The 18,170-nt window shown below is 46.2% G+C and overlaps 1 protein-coding gene across 1 annotated transcript; it reads left to right on the top strand.

Annotated features, from left to right (window-relative positions):
- The first annotated feature begins 442 nt into the window (after positions 1-442).
- Positions 443-17,780, top strand: creb3l2 (cAMP responsive element binding protein 3-like 2). The gene is made up of 12 exons (XM_037461928.2): positions 443-996; positions 12,203-12,446; positions 12,592-12,809; positions 12,884-12,962; positions 13,057-13,259; positions 13,360-13,506; positions 13,651-13,709; positions 13,923-13,991; positions 14,629-14,728; positions 14,899-15,028; positions 15,678-15,912; positions 16,000-17,780. The coding sequence occupies exons 1-12, from the start codon at positions 898-900 to the stop codon at positions 16,073-16,075; spliced, it is 1,659 nt and encodes a 552-aa protein (XP_037317825.2). The 5' UTR covers positions 443-897; the 3' UTR covers positions 16,076-17,780.
- Positions 17,781-18,170: the final 390 nt, after the last annotated feature.

The raw sequence follows: 18,170 nt of genomic DNA, 5'->3' as shown, positions 1-18,170 counted from the left end.
GTAAGAAAATGAGATATCTTGAATTTTACTCCATATTTTCTGACTATGTGAAATAATTTGTACTTAAAATCAACTCGTATAATTAACAGTGATGTACAACAATCAACAGATGATTTGACTGATAATGCCGTTTTGCTGTGTGTGGATGTTTGATCTCATTCATTTGACAGATTTATCTCTCAACATTTTTGTTTCCAGTTTACTCACTCACATCTTTGCGTACGAACTTCGACAACCCCCTGAAACGAGACGGTCCCGGGGCTTTATTTTGAAACTCTCAACCGGACACTGCAGTTTGTTATGGTCGTTTGACGCCAGCGTCACAAACAGCTGGAGCAGAAGAACCACTTCTCCCCACATTAAAGCCTCCGGTCAATCCGCGAAGGGCTCCGGCTCGACCCCGAGAAACGGCCTCGCTGACTTCCCGTCCGTTTCTCTTTGACTTGTCGGGTTTATTTTGGCCCGTTTCTCCGTGACTCCGCCCCGCGCATTCCTGTGCGTCTGGGCAGTGAGGAAGAGGAGGAGGAGGAAGGGGAGGAGGAGGAGGAGGAGGAACGAGAGCCTGCAGAAGGCTTCCCGAGACGAGATGATTACCAACAACAACAGCGTCAACACCTCACCTCTCTCCCGACTCTCCTTTCTTTTATTTCTACTTTGACAAGTTGTTGGAAACTTTTCGCTTCTTCCTCTTTCTTTTTTTTGCAGGAGGGGGGGCGAGTTTTTAAGTTTTCAGCCCGACTGCATCGCCGCCCTTTACTTTTCTTTTTTTTTTCCTCTTTTCTTTTCTCCGGCTAAAAAACACAAAAACAAACCGGCCAGAAGCCCAGCGGGTGCGCGTGTGTTGTGTGTGTGTGTGTGTGTGTGTGTGTGTGCTCGCGTGTGTGTGCGCGTGCCACCATGGAGATCCTGGACGGTAGTGAACCGTTCCTGCACTGGGACCGGAACCTCAGCGAGCTGTCCGAGGCCGGAGAGATCGACCGTGTGCTCTACACCAATGTGAGTTATCGATCAGGGATGGGGGGGGGGGGCAAGTGTGTTCAGTGTGTGTGTGTGTGTGTGTGTGTCTGTGTGTGTGTGCGTGCGCGTAAGAGAGAGCGAGAGTGTTGGTACCCGGCTCTCCGGTCAGCCTTGAGGTCCAGGATGCAACTTTTTTTTGTTCTTAACCTCTTTTCTCTTTTCCTTTTAAATGCATTTGTTGCAAGTTGGAACCACAGTTTGAATCCAAGCAGGAGTTTAAATACGAGCACTTTATGTGGGCTGCAATTAACCATTGTCTTCCACTTAATGACATTTGATCAATAGACAGTCTGAAAAGTTTAAAACAGCCATTAAAGGTTCCCGGAGTCCGAGTCATGAAACGGTTGGTTTTGTTAAACTGAGAAGTGGATGAGCCAAAGATGTAAAGTTCACTTCATATTCGATCCAATGAAACAGAAAAGGAACCTTTTTGCAATAATGAATTGTAACTAAAATGGAAGCGAATGGAAACTTTTGACCACAAAGGATTATTTTGATGAATTCAAAGTAAAAGTTTTAATGTTCTTTTAGTACTTTGTCTTGTGATGAACAGGTTGTATTTTGGTTGTATTACATTTGACGTAGTTCATACTTAATTTCGTGCTGAAATAATACCTGATTTCAAACTTTCTCTTTGGACGATTTCAGTTATTTGTCTAACCGGATATTGAGAGATTTTAGGAGCAATGCGTCAGAGTGGAAGCACCTTTTTACCTTTACATTAAATACAGTTATTATCAGCACAAGTTGTGGCTTTAGGTTCCCTGTTGAAGACAGTAAGTTAATGTGTGTGTGTGTGTGTGTGTGTGTGTGTGTGTGTGTGTGTGTGTGTGTGTGTGTGTGTGTGTGTGTGTGTGTGTGTGTGTGTGTGTGTGTGTGTGAGAGACGATGGGAGGGAGCGTTTGGGTTTACAGGAGAAAAATCCAGCTGGCTCGCAGCACAGGAATCAGACACCACAGAGGCCTATTGAGCCCTGAGACTGAGACAACACACACGCACACACACACACACACACTGCCTCCTCTAAGGAGACCTGCAGACAGGTAACGACTTGTGCTGATAAAACTTCAGAGCCTTCCAGCTGTTACTGCGGGCCCCCTTTTTCAGTCCCGAGGCTCCACATTAACAAACTACAACAATAAAAAGCAATTACACACACACACACACACACATGCATGTACATACTTTCACTTTTAAAACTTCAATACTCAATTTTGCGGTCAATACTTTGCAGTTTTGGTGACTCGTACTTGATATTCAATCCTTAGCTCAACTTCCAATGCGATGAATTCTTTTTTTTTAAATTAGCCTCTCACCATTTTATGGAAGTTTCGTGCTAAGATTCAAATACTGTATTTTTTGGGCACATATTTCCTTCCAAGTTGCTTCTTTATTGATCCGATGACATTTAAAGTCACGTTTTATACCCGGCTGCAAAAAAAGGGGGAGGGGGGCGGGACGGAAATGAAGCCCAACGTCAAACGCACTTTGTTGGGAGAGCGGGGGCCTCTTTCTCCGCTATGTTGCACCTCGGCGTTTCTACGGGAGCCCACAACGGACAAAACGGACAAAACGGACTTGGTCCGCTGTCCCACCTCCTCGTGGAGCCCGAACTTCCTCCAACACAAAGCTCACGTTGTGTTGAGCGGCCGGACTGAGATGCTCTTGTTAGGTGAATGTTGTATTTATAGTAAAGCATGAATAGTGTGTGTGTGTGTGTGTGTGTGTGGGTCTCGACCCGCCTGAGAAGCAGACTGGGGCCTTTGTCGGGCCTCGCGTTCTCCCCACGAGGGTTCTGCTGAGGCGAGATTCCTCGTCACGGCGCCCGTCCTCCTCGAGTCGCTCCCACGCCGTAATCCAGTTCCTCGGGTTTTAGGATAACAACAGGTGGAGTTTCTCATTTCGTCTCCTTTCATTCCGGCGTCTCTGAGGCTGCGACAGACGTGTTCCTGTGACGGGATTGTTTCTATTTCGGGAGGCCAAATGAGTCATTACACCTTTTTGTGGATTCTACAGTTTTCCACAAGAGCTAAAAAAGATAAGATTGTTACAAAAACGATTATGTTTGAATTATTTATTTCCGTTCTCGGCTGAATTGACTTTTTTTCTATATCTGACTACAAGGATTTTCTTTTACTGTTGGAACAGTGTGTGTTTTTTCCCTTTCATTTAAATCCTTTTAAAAACCCACTGAGGGAGACCCCTCGTTACGGATCTCTAAACATCTGGTTTCACCTGGTGGAACCGATGACGAGCCTGAAGAATGAGCCCAATTTAAAAGTTCCACTGGAGTATGTTGCCAGCGTGAGCCCCTCAGAGGGGGGGGGGGGGGGGGTTCAGTGTTGTCTCCCCTCAGAATTAAATTAAAAGTAAATTAAACAGCAGAAGAAACATCAGAACCAGACGTTTCACTGCAAAATCGATGCTTGGGATATTGCTTGTTCACCCTGAAGCGGCGGGGGGAGGGGGGGAGAAAGAGGGAGAGGGGGGGGGGGGGGGAATCTTCACTTTCACTCCAGTAAAGGTTGTGAGCACAAACTCCAGAGTGGCTTCGTTCAACGAGAGCAAACACGCGGGGAGTCGAAAGGTAAACAGCTGGATCCGTGTGCTCACAGAGCCGGGCCTGTTCTCCGTCGGGGCAGGGCATCCTGCTCCCTCTGTCGCTCTGTGAATGAGTCCGTGTGTCAGTGCAGCACACACACACACACACACACACACACACACACACAGCTGCAATAGTTTATATGCAGATAATGACAATGATCATTTCACAGTTTTCATTTGCACACATTGAGAGTTCGAGTGTCTCTGATGTCTCGATGTGTTTCGGTTTTTACAAGCGTATTCAGATACTTTTACTGAGGTAGAAGTACGTGTAACAAACTGTGAAAATACTCCACTACAAGGTCCTGCATTCAAACACCTTTGGCAACATTTACTCAAAGTATCCAACAGTGAAATCTTCCCCTTCAGTGTTTCACTACTCTGATATTACCTGTTAATAATATTATTGCTTTATTCACTTTTATCCACATCAATGCATCCTTTTCTATTAGCTTATCAAATGTTTGTAGTGCTTACCACGTATTTCTAAAACCAAAATATTTACCAGCATTTTATACATAAAGCAACACTTCATCCATCAGTTTATCACAAACATTCCTAAACAACACACCAGGCCATAAGTGGTTTTCCCTGGAGCTCTCAGAGAAACGTCGTGACGTAAATCCGTGCTGTGCAGTTGTGAATTCCACAATCGGCCTCCCCATCTACAACTCACCTGAAGCAGCGCACCTGTGGTTGATAACGAGGCGTTATTACTGCAGGTGTGGTGCTGGATCTTCAGGTCGGTCCACTGTGCGTTGGAAACGCGCCACTGTGGAATTAACACAATGCGGTTAACTGAATGCACACATGAGGTATTTTAGGCCACGGACGCCGCGGGGCTAGCGCCCGGAAACGTGGGGAACCTGCTTAGCAACAGTGTGCTAGCATTTTGAGCACGTTAGCATGCTAAAGTTAAAGAGCTGTCTCCTTGGAAAGTGGAGCTGCTGATTGATTTACTCTTTTATTACCATATAAAGTGTGTGTTTTTTGTCAATTCTTTTAGATACACATATAAATACGGCAAATGTTTTTCTACAAACGTTAGTTGCCATGGAACTAGATCCCTAAACAGTTAGCTTAAATAGCTAATCCTTTGAAATTAAATTCTCTTGATTATTTCTGGCATTAATGTTGGATCTGCACTTGGATGTCCTACGTTTATTAAGCTTAAACAACCTGGGTCAAAGCTAGTGAGCTAATCGTTAGCTAGTGCTGCTATTGCCAGATGTATGATGTTTCAAATGTTTTCTTTTAGTCACAATAGTATCAACAACCAAAAAACACGATTAAACCATTTTTCTTCAAGACACTTCAATAAACAGCAAACTGGTTTTATGTTTTAAACCTTCTGGCTTTTTGGTGTCTGAGAGTCTAAAGGTTAACTCCTGAGTTTTTTCCACCTATAAAATATTTGGCTAATTTAACAGTATCTGTCTGCGATGTACCGCTTAACGCTAATCGCTAATCGCTGACTGTGCACACGGCGTGCATCTCCTCCCCAGATCTGATGCAACATTTCTCCCAAAATTTCAAAATGAACTCAAGCTTTTTGCTGCAGGCGGGCGGCCTTCTGGGAGAGAAGCGAAGGTAGTAATCAGCGTGTGAGGGGCCATTATGGAAAATCCACAGGAGCCTCAGTTCTTTGAGGTCGAAGCTAAATTTACCTCCTCTGTCTGTAATTCTGTCTGTCTCTCGGGATGCTGCATTGCCCCCCCCCCCCCGTTGGTTTGTGCGTTAGTCACCATAAAAGGTTTTAAAGGGATGTGTGTGTGGTTAGCGGGTGTGGGCTTAATATCCATGTGAGTAGCTCATACGCCCTCCAAATGAGTCTGGAAGCTGTTTAGTTCAACTGCAGGCTGGTTCAAAAATGGATCCAGTTCACCTCTCCTTTTCTTTATCAATCATCCAAAAGCACATGCATTAAATGTTGCACACTTTAAAGTTGCAGTATCCACAGTTTTTAAGGCTTCAAACATCAAAGTGTTTCTGTAAAATGCTTGTTAAACAGTTTGAGCTGAGAGACCGGCTCATGTTTGAAGTTTATATTTTACTGACTCAAAGTGTACAAATCAGCTTTAAACACAACCTCGACATTCATTTTTCTCTTCAGTTGACCTTTCACTCCTTTTTGGCATCCTCGACCCCCCCCCCCCCACCCCCGGGGTGAGCTGAGAGTCGGGACGAGTCGGCTCCTGTCTCAAATGCCCCAAAATGCATTGCTCCCATTTCTGAGTCTGCTTTTTGACGTCCTCCGTGACCCTTTCCGTGGTTCTTTTCAGTCCTTTGGGAAACGAAAATGATGTCCACTCACCTCGTTAGCTTTGTTTTTAGTTTGTACCGAAGGTCTGGTTCCCCCCGAAATTCTGTGGAGTTGGTTTGCATGCGAGTGGAAGCGAGCGGGCCCGAGGGCTCCGACCCCAGGGGGGGGGGGCGTCCGAGAACCAGCTGAAGTTCCTCCGAAGCTCCATGAGTCATGCAATCTGCTGCCAACCTACATTTCCGTGTAAGAATGTTGAGCAATGAGGAAATGCATTTTTCGGAATTATGATTTCATCAGAATTCTCCCAATTAAATCCATCGGTCGAGATGAGAGACACATGCTTTTTATGGAAGTCTGCTATACAAACACTGCGCTGCATTAATAGTTATTAATCTTTAATATCAGTAGTGGAATTTACTTTTTTAAACATTCTGGTAAAATCTTGTCTCATAATTCCTCTAAAATGATAACTGTCTTTTTTCCCATTTGAAGGGACATAAAGAAGCGTTGGTCCCTGCATAGTTCAGTGTGTGTGTGTGTGTGTGTGTGTGTGTGTGTGTGTGTGTGTGTGTGTGTGTGTGTGTGTGTGTGTGTGTGTGTGTGTGTGTGTGTAAGCATTCAGGCATGCCTCGACTTGGCGAGCGTGCGCCTCGCAGAGGGAAATTGGGATGGTAGGCGCCCCCCAAACTAGATTCCTAGGGGGGATTGGCTGGGATTAAAGCGATCTACGAGGGACACTCAATGTTTTTTTTTTTAATACCCACAATCCAACGGGAAGACGCGGTCCCTACTGATCACTGACAACAGATGTTCTGTCGGTGAAATCTGCAGAAGACAACAACATAAACACAAGTTGAGTTTAGCTTCCACTCAAAGAAGAGCAGAGGAGCTGCTGAGCCTCACAAAAGGAGAAGCTGGAAAAAGAGGTTACGGAGTTCACTGGTTGAGTAACATCTGCAGAATGTGTGTGTTTGTGTGTGTGTGTGCTTATCTACACACACACACAAACACTCAGGACGGGTGAGGGCGGGACTTCAGAAGACAGCTGTGCTTGTTTTTGACACAAACAGTATCAGCTGTGTTTGAGGACAGGAAGTGTCGTTTGATTTGATTACATGTGGCCACGTTTAAGCCCCTTTTTAGAATGGGGGGGTGGGGGGGGGGGGGTCGATTGTATTTGGATCTATTCGTTGCGTTTTTTCCTGAGAATTGTTGACCTCCAGCTGATATTCTATCAGCGTGGTGAAGTCATTGTGTAACATCTGGAGGGTCAGTGCGTGGGAAGAGTGGGGGGGTTGAACTCTGGCATCGGTCAAAATGACAGACTGGAAAGTGTGAGTTTAGAGGGTAGGAGTTTGAGGGGGGGGGGGGGGGGGGGGGGATTAAACCAGAAGGAGGACCCGCGAGTCGGAGGAAACGCGATATTTTTCCGTTTGTCGTTGTCTGGGTCGTTTTTTTTACATGGTCAGGGTGGTGAGGCCTCACTAGTGTACACACACACACACACACACACACACACACGTGCACACACACACGTGCACTCTAATAGCGTCAGAGGATCCGTCAGATTGAGGCTGACTCACAGAACTTTGATGCCTTTGTCTCCTTTGGAGCCTTTTCTTTCTCCTGACACTCCTTCACACGGGACTCCAGGACCTGCTGGGACTCTCGTGTGTTCCTGTCGTCACACGCCGGCTGCAGAGTAAACACGGAGATGTCCCGCCTGCCCGTTTTCTCCCTCACATCCTGTTGCCCCCCCCCTCCTCCCCCTCCCTTCCCCCTTCTGGGCGAATCCTGTTTAAAGAACCAGGTGATTGAATATAGTGAGATAAACATGACGAGACCAACACACACTTGTGTCTGATTAACCACTTTGACCTTTGACCTGGCTTAGAAGGAGGATTCTGGGTCAAATGTGACGATGTTTATATATATATATATGTATATATATATGTGTATTAATATACATAAAGAGGCAGATTCATTCCATCAGGTCGGGATTTATTTTCTGTTTTTCTCTTTTGCTGGTGCTCTTGCGGCATCCCTCGATCATCATAAATTTGGCTACTCAAGGCCTTGCGATGGTTGTGTGTGTGTGTGTGTGTGCGTGTGTGAGCGTGCTTTTATCTGTGTATGAACCACTTTGAGTCTCCTTCTCCACGAGGACGTCTCTCACTTCAGTTTCTCAGACATTACGGAACGAATGATGTCAACAAGACGGAGGCGCGCGTGTGTTTGTGTGTGTGTGTGTGCGCGTGTGTTTGTGTGTTCGTCCGTTTGGAAAATGTCACACATGAAGCCGTGGGATGTCAGCTCCTCGGATGGAGCCCAGACACGAGGCCTCTGACCCCCCCCCCCCCCCCCCCCCCCGATAAGACCCAGCAGGAACCCTCCAAGGCCGAGAACGAGAGCTGGGAAATGGTCCTGTTTGGCGTCACGGTTATCAAAAGCAAACAAATGGTACTTGTTTTGGTGAGATTATTTTGGTCTTTTTACGGCACTTTTCTGGTCCTGAAACGATCCGAACCATTTTTGGAGATTGCTCAGCCTGATGATCAGACTGAAGATGTTATTTTAATACCCAGTGTGAAACCGGTCGAGTTCTGTTACTTTTATTTTGAAATATTAAACGTCCATACAGCTTTGCTTTGTGTGACTTAAGACTTAAGACGGCCTCAAGCTGTCAAACTGCACTGTAATAAAAGGCCCAAAACAATAATGACGACGCAGGTTTAAACAGTTGTGATATTTCTTATAAACCTCTCTGCATCAAAAAGAAAAAGCGCTGGCGGCGTGTTTGGAGCCATCTGTACTGAATGTGTCTTCAGAGGTCGTCCTCACAGCTGCTGCAGGAATGTCAGCCGCTCTGCAGACATCGTCTCTGCAGACAATGTCTCTGCAGACATCGTCTCTGCAGACATCGTCTCTGCAGACATCGTCTCTGCAGACATCGTCTGTGCACATGCGCTTCACACGGCGTCCGCATTCCTGCAGATACTCGCCGATCGGAGGTTTTGAGGGTTTTGTGGTGGGAATTGGCTCAGAAGGACTTGCTGGGGAACTTTAGTGGGAGAAGAATGAGTCACCTTTCGCCCCCCCTGAGGCAGGAAATACAAGCCCAGAGGTTCTATCGGTGCAGAAAGGGCCCATTTATTCGCGTATATATTCATTTCCAAGGCGGTTGTGATCTTCTGGAGAAAAGGTGCGGAGCATCCGGACCACAACTTTATCTGAGTTATCAAGATCTCTAATTAAATATTAACATTAGTTCACAGTGAGAAGCTGTTGAACCTTTTCATGGATCATTGGCACGTTCCTTCTTAAAGTCTGACGCTGTGTATTTGACCTCGAGTTCTCTGATCCTCAAAGAAAACGTAAAAACGTGATGCTTTCGAGGCCAGTTTGACGCCTGTAAGGAGATTTTTATTTCCGATGGTCTCCAAGTGGATTCATGATGTTTTTGGGGGGTTTCCCTATAAATAAAGTTGTAAATGGTGAATCAACCTTTAACAAAGCCATTAGTAACACATTATAAAGCTATCGGTGACTTATTAGACGCAGAAAACAAAACTATGAATAAATAAAGATGTTTAAAGGAAATGATTACCAATAAAGTGACAGATTAGCGCCCCCCCCTCTGGACTTTCATCTGGTTTCATCTGGTCCAGTGATGGGACACGTCCTCCACCTGGATCCCAACCAAACAAATGACTCATTGGGTTTATCTGCACTCCATGTGTCTCTTTTATTGTCGGGTTTGTGGAGTTGTGGCATCAGCAAAAATACACGCTGGGGAGTCCAGGGCAAGGTACACACACACACACACACACTGACACACGGGAGATGGCCCTTGGTTGTGTGTATGTGTGTGTGTTTGTGTACCTTGCCTTCTCACATCTGTTTTTGCTCTTCAGGGGAGGAAGGTGTTGCATCATTAAAGGTCCCTCCTCTTCCTCCCTGTGAAGTCATTAAGGGTCAAAACAGACGTCCTCCTTCACTTAAGGGAGGGTTTACAGGCCTGAGAGGACATTCCTTCCTCCCCCCCCCCCCCCCCCCCCCCCCCTGCGAGCTACTGACCAACACAGCTGTGGAGGCTTTTATTGTGAAGCCCTGTCAACTCTTCCAGGGAGGTTGAATCCTTGTGACTTTGCTGAAGGGATTGTCGTCTTTGGAGGACACATCACGTCCAGACTTCATTTTGTCTTCATTAAAAAAAAGGACTGACCTGCCCTTTCAGCGGCGACCGTTAATCCGAATAAATATGAGCACGTTGTCTGCGTCACCTCCACAGCCCCCTGGCCCTCGGTCCACTTCGCTCCCCTGCGTTTTATTTCTAATTTAGAGTGTTGAGTTGCATTCGACCCCAAATAACCTCAAATAACCCACCTGCAGCCGAGCTGCAGAGACAAAGGGCTTCCTGTTGTGTGTGTGTGTGTGTGTGTGTGTGTGTGTGTGTGTGTGTGTGTGTGTGTGTGTGTTGCACCCCGGCGTCACGTTGTCTTCCCTCAAACAGAAGACGGCAGGGAGCGAGTACACGTCCCCTCTAAGTGTCCTTCTCTTTACTCCTGTAGAGGTCTGCAGCAGAGTGTGTGACCTTCTGCACATTTAAGGGTTTATATCGATCTGGAGAGGAAGTAGTTGATGTAACTAAGAATAGATGTAACTAAGTAGCTGATGTAAGTAAGCATAGATGTAACTAAGTATCTGATGTAACTAAGAACAGATGTAACTAAGTATCTGATGTAACTAAGTATCTGATGTAACTAAGTATCTGATGTAACTAAGAACAGATGTAACTAAGTATCTGATGTAACTAAGTATCTGATGTAACTAAGTATCTGATGTAACTAAGAACAGATGTAACTAAGTATCTGATGTAACTAAGAACAGAGGTAACTAAGAACAGATGTAACTAAGTATCTGATGTAACTAAGTATCTGATGTAACTAAGTATCTGATGTAACTAAGAACAGATGTAACTAAGTATCTGATGTAACTAAGTATCTGATGTAACTAAGTATCTGATGTAACTAAGAACAGATGTAACTAAGTATCTGATGTAACTAAGAACAGAGGTAACTAAGAACAGATGTAACTAAGAACAGATGTAACTAAGTAGCTGGTGTAACTAGGACGCATGTTCAGACAGTAGAAAAGTGTCATTTAAACCCACACGATGTGGTGGAGGAGTTTTTTAAAGGTGGCCTCTGGGTGTAATTACTCCTCCCAGAAAAACTCCACCCTCTTTAACCGCCGTGAGGTTTCTTCCTCTCTCACCCCCCACTCTGCAGAAAACACAAACACGTTTAGTACGTGAGAGTTTAAATGAACAGTTTTGATCATTGCCTGCGACGTGATTGGCTTTTGGCTCGTGCACACTCACACGTGCACTCTTATTTTACCAAGATGGAAGTTCACCCGACTGATGAGTAAAAGTGTAAATATTTGTCTTCCCTCCTTAAGTAGGTTCACGGTACACTGTCAGTGTTTGCATCACACACACAAGCACACGCACACACACGCACACACACACACACACACACACAAGCACACGCACACACACACACACACACAGCGGCCTGAAACCAGCAGCCTTTTAGGGCAGCATGTGGTGGCAGGAGTGTGCTGTGTGTTTATGGAGTTAAGAGGTTGTGTGTGTGTGTGTGTGTGTGTGTGTGTGTGTGTGATAGAAAGTCTCTCTCCCTGTAATTGAAGCCACATGTTTGGCGTTCGGCCTCCTCCTGTTTCCTCCATCTTGATTTTCCGCTACGTCCTTCTAGTGCGATGTTACCAAAACAAAATACGCCTGAATGGTGTCTTTCCTTTCCTTTCCTCCCCTCCTTTCCTCCCCTCCTTTCCTTTCTAACTGTCCGTTCCATTCCTCTCCCTCCTCCTTATTTCTTTCTTCCCTGCTTGTCCTTTTCTACTTTAGTTCCTTCCTTTCTTTTTGACTACTTTCCTTTACTACGGATCCTCTTTCCTTCCTTTGTGTGTAAAATGTGTCCCTGATGAATACGGTTCCTTTTCTTTCCTCTCCTCGGTAAACAGTTTCAGATGTCACAGTTTGATGTATTTTAAATGGTTTATTTACTTCTCTTTGAGCCCAGACTGCTCTCATATTACCGCGTTTCATTGGAAACGTTCATCGTCCCTCCAGCAGGATTACATCACAATAATGAGTTTGAGTGAGGACAGGGCTTTTATTTTGTAGTTTCTTTTGTGAATGATGGCAGAATAACCTTATAAATATATATAATTTCATATATATAAATATACATGTATAAAACATTATATCATTTTCTTCCTGGTTTTCTGCAGCACTTCTCCGAGCTCCTGGACGATCTCTCCCAGGATGCTTTGCTGGGCCAGCTGCTCAGCGACCCCTTTCTGTCGGGGGGGAGAGGCGGAGCGGAGGCCATGGAGGGGGAGGACGGCGGCGACCTGTCCCCGTCCTCCCCTCTGCCCCCCCACATCACGGCCGAGCACAGCTACTCGCTCTGCGGGGACAGCCGGCCGCAGTCGCCCCTGTCGCACCTGACCGGAGAGCAAGGCAGCGACGCCGGTGAGATTTATTTCGTTCTGTTCGTTATTAGAATTATTTTTAGTTCTGCGGCCTCAGTCCGTGTTTTAAGAGTCACTTTTTGGAAAGTGCATTCACTCAAGAAATCTGGAACCGTTTTGAGATTCCTGTTCCTCCTGCGACGCAGAGTCCGATGGGGACTCCGCCGATTGGCCCATGGAGCAGGAGGACGCCATCGACAGCTTCCTGTGCGAGACTCCGTCCCTCCTCCCCGCCCTCTCCCTCTCTCTGGCCTCCAGCGACGGGGCCCGGGGCGCCGAGGGCCGCGCCGCCGCCCCTGCCGCCGCAGCCTCCTCCTCCTCCTCCTCCTCCCCCCCCCCGGCTCGGGCCGCGGCCGGCTTCAAGGTGAGGCCTCAGGCGGCTGCGAGGAGGTTTGTGACGTCGGCGTTTTAATACTGAAGCTCTGGTTCCGTCGCCAGGTGAAAGAGGAGAACATCATCCCGCAGATCAAGCTGGAGCCTCACGAGGTCGACCAGTTCCTCAATCTTTCGCCCAAAGGTGAGCCCCCCCCCCCCAGTCGCCGCTGTCATGTGAAGCCCGCGGCGCCCCCTGCTGGCCGCTCGCCGTCACTCATCAGCTGACTCCCCTTCAGGTCTGGAGCCGCTGCAGATGCCCCCCACCCCTCCCAGCTCCCACGGCAGCGACTCGGAGGGCAGCCAGAGCCCCGTGCACGCCCCCCCCGGCCTGTCCTGCCCCGCCTCCCCCGCCAGCCCTCCTCCCTCCCAGGCCGGCCTGAAGGCGTCGCCGCGCGCCGCCTCCTCCCTGTCCAACTCGCCTCTGTTGACCGCCGCTCACGTGAGTAACGCGTAATGAGCGTGGGGGGGGGGGGGGGGGGGGGTGGGAGTGGGGGGGTGTGGCGCAGTGCGGGCGCTCACGTTTTGTCTCGCGTGCGCAGAAGCTGCAGGGCTCCGGCCCGCTGATGCTGACGGAGGAGGAGCGCCGCACGCTGGTGGCCGAAGGGTACCCCGTCCCCACCAAGCTGCCGCTCACCAAGGCCGAGGAGAAGGCGCTGAAGAAGATCCGCAGGAAGATCAAAAATAAGGTGCCCCCCCCCCCTTAGTGGGAACCCACTGTTTCACTCCGATAAGGAGAGAAGGAAATGGAACAGCTGCCTTGTGTCAGGAAATAATGTGAAAATAACTAGAAATACAGCTTCCTCTTCTAAATGAACTCCTCTCTGTCTCAGATTTCGGCTCAAGAGAGTCGCAGGAAGAAGAAAGAGTACATGGACGCTCTGGAGAAGAAGTAAGTCGAGTGTCCTCTTCATTCTGCGTCCCGTCAGAGAGACTGAAATCAATAAATGAATCACCGCCCGTCTGTCATTTGTTACTCATTCAAACGATCGGGGATCATCTCCTTTTTACTGAGCCAAGGGAAGAACGACGTCGTGCCAGAGATGATGATGATAGGTTGATGATCTCTAGTCACTGACCCTGCAGTTCCCCCCTCTGACCACAGGGTGGAGACCTGCTCCAACGAGAACCACGAGCTGCGCCGGAAAGTGGAAACTCTGGAGTGCACCAACAAGTGAGCAGTACTTTGTACTTATATTCATATACAAAAACACGTGTTCTAACAGGACGGATGTTAAATGTCTTTGAATTTTATGGATGTTGACCTTGTTGTTGTATTTGATCACATACTTGTATACATGTCATAAAATACTTCATCATACTTCATCACATTCTATATTCATTCATCAGAAGAAGAATAAAGTAAAAACCACGATGCCCAAAAGAGCCCCTGAAGTCCTGAGATAAAATGACAATGTATTATTATCTTAGATATACACTTTTTAATGTTTTTTTCAATCCTTCAAAAACCTGAAGTTCATGTAGAAGAAGACAATATCATCATTGATTTTGTTTTGTATTATTGTGAATCTGCAAAGTAACAAAAGCTGTCAGATATATATAGTGAAGTAAAAAGTACTTCCTCTAATTGGTTGTAGTATTTGTACAGCAGTAGTACAAATACTTCATTTAGACTATTGCTTAATATTTTGTCAAATATAGATTCTTTACTAAAGATAAAGTTCTGGTCTACAAGACGGGAAATTTAAACTTTAAAATAGAGTGTGTGTGTGTGTCCGTGTGCACTGTGTCTAACGTGTGTGTGTGTGTGTGTGTGTGTGTGTGTGTGTGTGTGTGTGCGTCTTCCTCAGGTCTCTGTTACAGCAGCTGCAGTCTCTGCAGGCGGTGGTGGCCGGTAAAGTCCCCAAATCCTGCAGGATGGCCGGCACCCAGACGTCCTCGTGCCTAATGGTACACTGTGTGTGTGTGTGTGTGTGTGTGTGTGTGTGTGCGCGCTAACTGGAGATTGTTGTGATGAGACATTGATTAAAATATTGAATCAAAAACATCTGCTTCCATTTATTAGCTGCAGCGATTCATCATTTACTCCCTGCCCCCCCCCCCCCCTCCTCTCTCTGCAGGTGGTCGTGTTGTGTTTTGCTCTGTTTTTGGGGAGTTTCTACCCGGGGGGGTTGAGTCCGTGTTCCAGCATCACTGACAGCGGCCTCGCTTCCAAACAGCCGCCTGTAGAGGACTCTTACACAACCACAGGTGATTAAAGTCTCCACGCCATCATTTATTTACACTGTTTATACGCATATTAATATATTAATATCTTAATATCGACCACAGACTGGATCTCGTGATTCACCCAATAGACCCAGCACACAGGATGAAGGTTGTGGCTCGTAGTGATTCGTTACTCTGCAGATCTTCGGAGCTCTTTTGGGGTTTTTTGGGTTTATCGAGCCGTCGGTTTAATGTTTTGGTTCAATTTCCTCATCTTTACTCTACTGGTCGTGTAATTATATATATATATATATATATAAAGTATATCACGCAGTCTTGTTGCATTAAAGCAAAACGGACTCTTCCTGCTGTTTCTATTCGCACCGGCGTTCTGCTGCTGCGGAGCGTCTGAGGTCCATAATAAACATCGGCAATAATCAGATTCCACCTACAGAGCTGCTGATTACAAGAGCTGACCTTTCACTGCACCCCCCCCCCCCCACACACACACACACACACACTTATAATAAAGACCAGATATAATTTTCTTGACAATCAAATTATTTTTTCCTTTCTCGTCCTGCCCACACACACACACACACACACATACACACACTCAAAACACTGCACAAAACTTTGTTAACTTCAACATGGCGATTCATTGGTGGCTCACGTGTCGTTTCTCTTGCAGTGAAGTCGAGGAATCTGCTGTCGACCTTCGAGGACGAGCAGCCCCACCTCCTCGGCCTGGGCGGCGAGTACCCCGACCAATGGGAGGAGACCACGGCCGTCGTCATGGCGGCGTGGCGGCGCTCGGAGCAGCAGAAGGCGTCCGCGGAGCCCGGCGCCGCGGAGGCGCACGCGCCCTTCAGGAACGCCAGCGGCGACGCGGCGACGTCCAAAGACCTGCTGCTGGAGCTGCACAGGTACACGCCGCCGCCGATCCATCGACGCGTTGATCCATCGACGCATTGATCCAGAAACGTAGCGAACTCACCTCTTCTTTGCCTCAGGTCTCCGGATCAGAGGACGAATGAGAGCAGCAGAAAAGTGTTGGAGCTGGAGCGAAGAGTGAAGGAGACCTCCTGAGATTTACGCCCCCCCCCCCCCCCCCCCCCAACACACACACACGCCATGATGACCTTTGACCTGCCCCCTGTAGAGCTGGTTCAGTGTCCTGGAGCAAACCTCATACAGTAGTTTCCACTGCTGATTGTTCCATCTCTGCTTGATCAGATACACTGTAATAATAATAATAATAATAATAATATTAATAACGACGGTTGTCGCCTTAAGTGAAGTTGCACTGAATATTTTTTCAACTTGTTTCTAGCTTGACTCGCATTGTGATGAGTTGAAATAGATGTATTGAACAGTGCAGCGTGGAATCTATTCCAGTGGAAAGTATATTATGACATTTGAGGCTTTTTACAGGACATTGACGGAGAACCTTTGTATTTATAGAAGCTTTTTTATTTTATTTTCATAAAATTGTTGCTCTTTGTAGTTCATTTGTTATTAAATGTTTTATTTTCATTCCAGCTTTCATCCCATTTTGATATGTGTTCATAATATATTTTCTTATTTCAATGTTCTCTTTTAAATGTTATATATTCTATTCCGCTGACTCGATATTTCATTTCATTGAGGTTCTCAGTCAGTTCCTGCACTCACTTAAAAGAAAAGTTTCTTGGTGTTATAAAGTCACATTTGGGGTGTTTTTAGCTCAGTTAATCAATTTGCAGCTCAAATTTTGCATTAATAAATTCCCAAAAAAGTTAGCCTGTTAGCTTAGCATTAAGACTTAGATGGCCTTGCTCTGATCATTTTTACCAGCAACAATGTAACCGCTGAGCTGCACCATTTTCCTCATTTGAGCTTCATAGGTGCGAGGCTAGTTGTTCCCCTCCGTTTCCAGTATCTATGCTAAGCTAAGCTAAGCTAATCTAAGCTAAGCACCATCTTCACATGCGGTTGTGCAAACGTGAGACCGGTATTAATCTTTTTTCCATCTCACTGATTTTTATCCTTGAGTATCAAACAGTTTCTTTGAGTTGTGCGCAGGAGCAGTGATGCTTTTCACTGTCCTTGTTTTAAAAAAAACCTTTCTCCTTTGAAATTGAAAAAAAAATCCTAACTATTTTTGTAAATTTGAGTTGTGAATAAATGAGCAAGTCTTAATGTGAGTGGGACCTGTAGTTTATAAACCCATCCATAATTCATTCAGAGTGTATTTGGGGAATGATGAACGTCGGGTTTAGTTTGTTAATTACACATCATGGCTTTAAAAGTCTTATTTGTTTGAAAGTGTATTACACGTGTTGTTGTTGTTTTTGTATTATTATTCCTGAGCTTTATTGAAACATGTTCTTTCATGTGTGTTACAGACAGTTCACTTTATTCTGCATCCAGGTTGTAAATACAAACGTCCCACCTGTTAAAAAAAAAAGTTATTTAAGTCCAGAAACGTCAGGAATGTTATTTTGCAAACTGAGGTTGAATCAAAGTGTTCAAAGGACCAGAAAACAACATTTGCATGTGTGTGTCTCATATTTCTTTGTGCATCAATCTGTGGATCAAAGATGTTCATCCGTCTGGATGCTTCAGTCTGTGCTCTGCAGCCACAGTTGAGTCATAAAACGCAAGATTTTAAGTTTATTTACACGTCTCTTCCTGTGGAAACGAGCCTTCTTCTCTCCTTTCAGCTTTAATTTCCGTGTTGCTTCACGTGAAGCCACTTCCGTCTCGAATGAACCGAGTACTTTCTTCAGTAAAAGCATATTTTGCAAAACTCCTTGCGATTGTGTTTGTTGTCTTTTTTTTAGTCCTAGTTTTAGTTGTCTTAAATTAAGCTAACCCCCCATCCCTCCCTCCCCACCCCTCCATCACACGGGGCCTGAAATAGAGCATCGCCTCATTGGAGCTGCAGATCGCAGTGACAGTCCGAGACGATGCGCAGCCCCGCTTCACGTTAACCGGCTCGCGGTAACCATGGCAACGACGCATTCCATCACCGCTCCGTGTGTGGTGTTTCGTAATAATATCGATTACGTATGCGCCGCGTTGATCAGGTGATCAGCAAACAGATCGGGGGGATCGGAGAAGATTCCAAGGGGTGCAATGCACAACCAATCAGCAGTTAGTGTAAGTGAGTTAGCCAGAGAAGCTAATTTCATTTTTTTCA

The sequence above is a fragment of the Pungitius pungitius genome, chromosome 2, assembly GCF_949316345.1.
Source record: "Pungitius pungitius chromosome 2, fPunPun2.1, whole genome shotgun sequence".
Taxonomy (NCBI): Eukaryota; Metazoa; Chordata; class Actinopteri; order Perciformes; family Gasterosteidae; genus Pungitius; species Pungitius pungitius.
The sequence above is the reverse complement of the archived record's forward strand: the minus strand, read 5'-3'. Positions and strand labels throughout refer to the sequence as shown.

Excerpts from the sequence above, each read along its gene's own strand:
- creb3l2 (XM_037461928.2), top strand. The coding sequence starts at position 898 with ATGGAGATCCTGGACGGTAGTGAACCGTTCCTGCACTGGGACCGGAAC. Across the intron at positions 12,963-13,056 it reads CCTCAATCTTTCGCCCAAAG|GTCTGGAGCCGCTGCAGATG; the intron begins GTGAGCCCCCCC and ends ACTCCCCTTCAG. Across the intron at positions 15,913-15,999 it reads CTGCTGCTGGAGCTGCACAG|GTCTCCGGATCAGAGGACGA; the intron begins GTACACGCCGCC and ends TCTTTGCCTCAG.